General features: G+C 31.2%; 1 protein-coding gene across 1 annotated transcript; it reads left to right on the forward strand.

The window, feature by feature from the left end:
- Window positions 1–1,876: 1,876 nt before the first annotated feature.
- On the forward strand, window positions 1,877–4,144 carry LOC145061632 (eukaryotic initiation factor 4A-15-like). Its single transcript, XM_079009166.1, has 5 exons — window positions 1,877–1,987; window positions 2,547–2,616; window positions 2,712–2,818; window positions 2,895–3,325; window positions 3,418–4,144. The coding sequence occupies exons 2-5, from the start codon at window positions 2,549–2,551 to the stop codon at window positions 4,051–4,053; spliced, it is 1,242 nt and encodes a 413-aa protein (XP_078865292.1). The 5' UTR covers window positions 1,877–1,987; window positions 2,547–2,548; the 3' UTR covers window positions 4,054–4,144.
- Window positions 4,145–7,716: the final 3,572 nt, after the last annotated feature.

Here is a 7,716-nt window from a genome sequence, read left to right on the forward strand (position 1 = left end):
GAATGTAGTGAAAGGAAAAATGCATGAGAGTTTCAAATGCATGAGCTTCAAGGAAAAATGCTAGCTTTATATATATATATATATATATATATATATATATATATATATATAAAACACAAGCCCGGTCCAGACGGTGGGTAATCCGGGTGGTTGTATAGGGCCCATGTCTCTAAGAGCCCAAAATTCTTAGAATATATGTTGTATCTATATATAGAAACAAATAAAGTTATCTAAAAATGCTAGGAAAATTATTTTTCATTAAATTAGTTGTTTTTATAATGTTATGACTATATTTTTGTTTTTTAATATTAATAATGAATTTTATAACGTTTTGTTTATCTTAAATTTTAGGGGCCTATTTTTTCTTTACGTCATGGGTCCACTATATCTTTGAACTGGTCCTAAAAAATTTACTTAATAAATAACTAGGTGTGAAACCCATGTATTACATGAGTTTATTTAAAAAAAATTAAATATGAAATTTTAACAATTTGAGAAGTTTGAATGTATAAGAACAATTAGAAAAAAAAAATTTAATTATTAAAATTAATGAGACTTTAATACATTGAATACATTACATATATAAATCATTTCTAATAAATACCTTACATATATATTACCTTACATATTAAATGTGAATTTTAATTTAATAAAATAAAAAATAAAATAAAATGACAAGTAGAAAATAAAAAATTCAAAAATTCTAGAAATTTGTCATGTGTCCAAATGAAGGAGAAAAAAACATGTGACAAAAAAAACCTTAAGGAGGACAATTGAATTTCAATCTAAAATAGATAAAAATGAAAATTTTTATTATTTATTTCTTTGATTTCAGAAATAAGAAAGAAATAATATGTTTTTTTTTTTTTTTTTTTTTCTGTTAATGAAAAAATCTAGAAACTAAGATAATAGTAGAGGGGCGGATGTAGCCAAGTAGATCAAGGCAGTGGATTATGAATCTACCATGCGCGGGTTCAATTCCCGTTGTTCGCCCAATTTGTGTTAAGCTTATTTATTACATAACTTTTGGATAGATTCAATAACCATCTTCGGATTTAAATAACTTTTGGGTTGTTTCAACAACCATCTTACTTTTTCATAAAAGAAATCCAATATTCTAATATATAAGTAACATTTTATTTTGATGATAAATAAAATAAATAATTTTATTTATATATTATTTGTATCCGAACTTTAAAAAATCTATCTATAAAAATCAAATTAAACAACCTGTATTTTCATGACTTAGTAGACCATCTACTAAGACAGACAATGACACGAACTTCTTAAATTTGCCAGAAATTGTATGTATTAGATAATGCCAGAAACTTGTTGATAAAGAAAGTCTTCTTGGCTAAACTTGATGCACAAGAAAACTTGATACACAAGATAAATATAATAAGGATAATACTAGTCTAATATCTAATCTAATAATCTAATAAAGTTGTGATTGATTCCAATGCTTATCTTATTTCATTACAGAATTGTTAAAAACGAAAAGATTTATGAATATTCTCAATTAATAAAGACAATTGATAAATTTTGAAAAATTTTCATATAACCCTTTCTTTTTGATGAGATGAATATGTTAAATTGATTACTTGAATTCAAATAAACAAATAATTTGTATCAAATACTTCCTACATAAGGAAAAATTCTAGGATACCTCAACCCCACTCCAAAACAATAAAACCAAGGGTAAATAGGTAAAATCAAGTAAATTAAAATAGCAAAAGTTTCCTTATTCATACAACCCCTCTCCGAAACAATATAACCAAGGGTAAAATGGTAAACTCATGTAAAATGAAATAAGAAAAGTTTCCTTATTGATACAACCCGTCTCTTCTATAAATTGGTAAACATTTATTTTCTTTATTCCACAAAGAAAACAAAACACTCACTTTTTTTAGGGCTTTGATAAACCCTAAAACCTTCCATACACAATCGTTTACTCAAATCTTCCGATCAGTTTCGTCAATTTCACAAGGTAACTTGATTTCATTCGGCTTTTTATTATTCAATCTGCTTTCACATATATCAATCTATCTATCTGCATATGAATGATGCTCTTGGTTTAGTTTAACGAGCGATAGAAGCTTGTTCCTTTTTTCGAGTTCGTATATTAGTTGCAAGCCTATTCTGGAGGAGATTGAGGTTATGTTACAGGAATTTATGATACCATTGTTCTAGATTTAGATTGAGATAATTACCAAAGAAAATTGAAGTGTGGGAAGCTGGTATGATAATCCGAGCGTTAGATGTTTGCTTTTCAAACTACCAGAGAAAATTGTTATGTTAGTCGGAGAATGTAATGAGAGAGTTTTACGTGACGTGTGAGTTCATGCAACTCGCTTCAAACAAATTTTACTAGGTTTAGTGTAGAATTTTGTGAAGAAACAGGAAAAATTAGAGTTAATGTATAATTTGGTGCTAACTATTTTAATCTGCCTTTCGTTATCTGAGAAGATGTATTTTGGGGAAAAAGGAGATTTTTGTTTAATATTGTTTCTTTTGCTTAAGAGTGATTATCGCTGTTATTATTGCAGTCATGGCGACTATGGTTCATGAAGGATCTCATTTTGATGTGGGTCAATTTGATTCAAAGATGAACGAGCTGTAAGTGTCCCTCCTCCTATAATCCAACTGCTAATTGAATATGAGAAATTAGCAAGGTTAATCTTTCATATGCTAATAATTTATTTATTATACAGGCTTTCATCTGATGGACTTGACTTTTTCACATCATATGATGAGGTTTATGATAGTTTTGATGCTATGGGTTTGCAAGAAAACCTTTTAAGAGGCATCTATGCATATGGTAAGTTTGACTTTTCATCCTTGTTTACTTTCACAATTTGTTTGAACAATGGAGATAATAATAATCTTCTATGTAGGTTTTGAGAAACCATCTGCAATTCAACAAAGGGGAATTGTCCCCTTCACCAAGGGCCTAGATGTAATTCAACAAGCTCAATCTGGAACAGGAAAAACAGCAACTTTTTGCTCTGGTGTCCTTCAACAACTTGACTACAATATGGTGGAGTGTCAAGCCTTGGTTTTGGCACCTACACGTGAACTAGCACAACAGATTGAAAAAGTCATGCGTGCCCTTGGGGATTACCTTGGTGTCAAAGTCCATGCGTGTGTAGGTGGGACCATTGTACGCGAGGACCAGAGGATTCTCTCAGCTGGGGTCCACGTTGTTGTGGGGACACCTGGACGTGTGTTTGACATGCTGCGTAGACAGTCTTTAAGGTCTGACTACATTAAGATGTTTGTTCTTGATGAAGCTGATGAAATGCTCTCAAGGGGTTTCAAAGATCAGGTTTGATTTCTAATTCTTTACTAAAAATCAAATCTTGATTACTTTATCTGATTCTTAATTATCATCTGAATAACGGGTTTGTTTCTTTTTAGATTTACGACATCTTCCAGCTGCTTCCACCAAAGGTTCAAGTTGGGGTGTTCTCTGCAACAATGCCACCAGAGGCACTTGAGATCACAAGAAAGTTCATGAACAAACCAGTGAGGATTCTTGTGAAAAGAGATGAGTTAACCCTAGAAGGAATCAAACAATTCTATGTGAATGTTGAAAAGGAAGATTGGAAACTCGAAACACTCTGTGATCTTTATGAAACCCTGGCAATCACTCAAAGTGTCATCTTTGTGAACACTCGCCGGAAGGTTGACTGGTTGACTGACAAAATGAGAAGCCGGGACCACACAGTGTCAGCTACACACGGTGACATGGACCAGAACACGCGTGACATAATCATGCGGGAGTTTCGGTCTGGATCCTCACGTGTCTTAATCACTACAGACCTTTTGGCCAGGGGTATTGATGTCCAACAGGTTTCACTTGTTATCAATTATGACCTTCCTACCCAACCTGAAAACTACCTTCATAGAATTGGAAGAAGTGGGAGATTTGGAAGAAAAGGTGTTGCGATTAATTTTGTTACATTGGATGATGACAAGATGTTATCGGATGTTCAGAAGTTTTATAATGTGGTTGTTGAGGAGTTGCCTTCAAATTTTGCTGATTTGATTTGAATTTCTGACAAGGTGTATGTATAGCCTTGCTTTCTTTTTGGATTCTAATTGGTGTTCTTTTGAAGTTATTAGGGAGTTTTGGTTCATGTTACTTTTAGCTTTTAGCTTAATAGTGTCAATTAAAACACACATAAAACCTATATTAGACATCTAAATGAAAATCGATTAGTTATCTACCAAAGAAGATAGAGAGTTGCATATACTAGAAACAGTCACTACTAATATTTAACCAAGTAACATTGCAAAACTCTCACGATGCTTAAGAATTTGTCTATGATTTTTTTATGGCAATTTGATCGAGAAAGTACATTAGAAGAGAGAGAGAGAGAGCTATTTTTTATGGCAATTTGGTCAACCCATGTCTATGTTACTCTACAACCATGACTTGATATATGTACAAAAGTCAACACAAAATAAAAATCCATTCAACAAGAAAGATTCATCGCAGTTATATTTCATTGGTAACATTTATGCATTCATTCAAGTGCATGATGGTACTAATTGACCATACTAACCTCAACAAGAAAGGTTCATCATTCATCGCAATTATATTTCATTGGTCACTATAATTTTCAAAAATGATTGCTTGGGTATTTTATCAACAGAAAAAAAAAACCCTACAATATGCTGGTAAGATAGAAGTTTTTTTTTATTTATTTACAAAAAAATTGTAGAAATTGAAGTAAAAGCACAATAAGTCGATAATAAAATGAAAATATATTGCTATCTATTACAGTTAAGCCTTTTTATCTGTTTATTATTACATCTTTTAATAATTTGTCGTACATGTATGGTAACAAGTAGTGTTTTGTTGAATCAAACGTTTCACGAATTGGAAAAGCAAAAGTGAAACGATCATTTTCCTTTTGTTTTACTTCTTTCTTTTCTTTTTTTGCTTTTAGTTGTTGTTGTTGCACGTCTTTTTGCTGACTTTTTTTTAAAGGTCAATAAAATAGTACTAAATATTTTTAGTAATGGCCTGATCCTCTCAACATTGGATCCCACAACTCGCCTTTACTTACTCCCTTCCAAGTTATAAAATTACTTTATAACTTGTGCATAAAAGCAAAATGGGGATATTAGTACCATGGTATCTCAAATTTAATATTATAAAGATGTTAAATTTATTATTGCATTAGAAAATGAGTCATTCGATGATAAAAGAGAAATTAAACTGTAGGCATAAAATGTAGGAGGTAATTTAATTTCTCATGATAAAAATACCCAAATTACTTAGATGAGTTAATAAAAGCATGTCATTATGATTATACCAATTCGTGAATAAAAGATGTTACCATACATATACGACAAATTATTAAAAGTGTATTAATAAACAGATAAAGGGGGCGAAGTAATTGTTTATACAAATAATGAGTTTCCTTAAATTAAGGAAATGATTTGGCTATGGTTTACATCTGATTTTGATTGTCACAAAATATCATGACAACGTTGTTGTACAATGTTTTAAGGATTAAACCTAACAAAACACATCTATTTAAAAGTTTTTAGATTTTAATTTTTAACAAAAAATATACCATAATACCAACTTAAGGTTTTTCTTTTAAACAAAAAACTTAGAAGTCAAAAAGCCATTTTACATAATATTTAGCAAAAAGCTCTGAAATACTTTAACAAATTTAGTTAATTATTTTTTAGAAATGGTGAATTTCGTATATGTTGTATCAAAATATCATATTTGTCCATCCTTAAATCTAAATATCGTATTTACCTTTTTTAACTTTTAAAATAGTATATTTGTCCAATTTTTTTTTTTTTTAAATTAATCAGGTTCTTGATTTTATAATCATTTTAATTTTGAAAATGGAATAGATTAACCATATTTTCCTTAAAATGGATTGACCTTATTGCACCTAACTCTCATAACCCTCCGATGGTAACACGTATTTGGGAGAGTAAGAGTCCAATCTATACGGTGTGATTGGTTTACTCCTTTGGTTCTACCTAAAAGTCTGAATGTCGTGTTTCCATGTTTGTTTTTAATTAATCTAATTAGTCAGAACCTAAAACTAATTGTTATGAATATCACTTGTGTATGAAAGAGGTGGCGCCATGTATGTAAATTTGCTGCCATGTGAAGGAGGTTCAAAACATGAAGACACAAAAGCCATAATGTGAGCATACTCATTTATTTTATGAAACGATCTATAAATCTATTGAACCACGTTTCTAATTTTCTTATCAGGTGGTAATTAAAAGAGTCGTTCTTTGCTGGTGACTTTTCTCTTATGATTAATTCATTAGGACATAAATTAAGGAGAGATTCAACACATCTAACTCCTGTATTATTATAAAATAAGAGTTTAGTAAGATTATGATTAGATGATATTGTAGTTATTGCTCTGTTACTATGCTAGAATGGGGATAAAATAGCATCATTATGTTTATTAAATTACCTTTTACATAAAATGGAATGTAGTAACAGATTTTGTAACGCTAGTGTTTTCTGTTAGACAATTAATAAGATGGTGTAATAGTTAGGGTCAACAATTGTAACACATTTAATATAATAAAGAGGAATTATGTGTTCTATGTGTAATTATTTGTAGTATACGTGTTTATAGCAATATAATAAAATAAGAATAAAATATACGTCTAAATAAAATAAAAATTACGACGAATATCCTTGACGAAAGTTGAAGTAGTCGTAACAAGGATTCCGGAGATATAAGGAACGTCTAAATCGGACTTATAACGAAAAAGTTATGATCCATTGAAGTTTCGCGATTCGACCCGATTCGGCAACACGCGTCGTAAAAAGTAAAAAATTTTACGTTACTTTTTAGCCTTAGCGATCTAAACAAAAATCGTAGTAGACATCAAACTGAGAGCGTGCGTATAGGGAACGTCCGAATTTGATTAATGAGAGGAAGTTATGATTTTTCTAAGATTCAGCATAACGGTATACAACTCATGAATCGAATTTTAGATCGGTTGATTTTTAGCCGAAATGATCTAAATGCGAATTGAAGATCTCATTAATAGGAGCTCAACGATATAAAGACAGTCGAAAACGGACGTCGGATGACAAAGTTATGCATTTTATACGGGCTTTAACAATCTAAGCATGTGTGAAATAAATAAAGTCAAAATTAGCCGACAGAGTCTAAATGAAAGTTGTAGATCCCGTTGATAGCTACACGTAGATATACAAACATCAAAAACAAAGTTCATATGAAGAAGTTATGCGATTTTGAAGTTTGAGATTCGTTGCATGCGTGTGCGCCTCACGCACAACCTTCTAGAAGCCAGCCACATCGCCCCACACAGAGCCAGGCACGTGTCAGCACACCTAAGGAGCCCCATCGACCATGTGTATAGTGCGTATGGCCCTTGCATGGTGCGCATGTCTGGATTCCAGCCTATAAATAGCTCATTTGTGCTCCTTCCATCCCCACATCTGCTCTACAACTCTCTCTCAAATTCTACTTCTTTTGGTTCAAGATTCTCTTAGTACTTAGGATATTTTGGCAAATTCTGAGGTCCCTAGAATCCTGGTATCTAGTAGCTATCATGTAACAGTCTAAAATTTCAAACAAAATTTTTTATTTTTAAACCACATAAAACTCAATGTCGCATTTCTCAAAAACCTTCAATGTATCAATTGTCAAAACATAAATCAACAAAATAACTGATAATATCCCA

This window comes from Lactuca serriola, chromosome 7, assembly GCF_051521515.1.
Source record: "Lactuca serriola cultivar US96UC23 chromosome 7, Lser_US96UC23_V15, whole genome shotgun sequence".
NCBI lineage: Eukaryota > Viridiplantae > Streptophyta > Magnoliopsida > Asterales > Asteraceae > Lactuca > Lactuca serriola.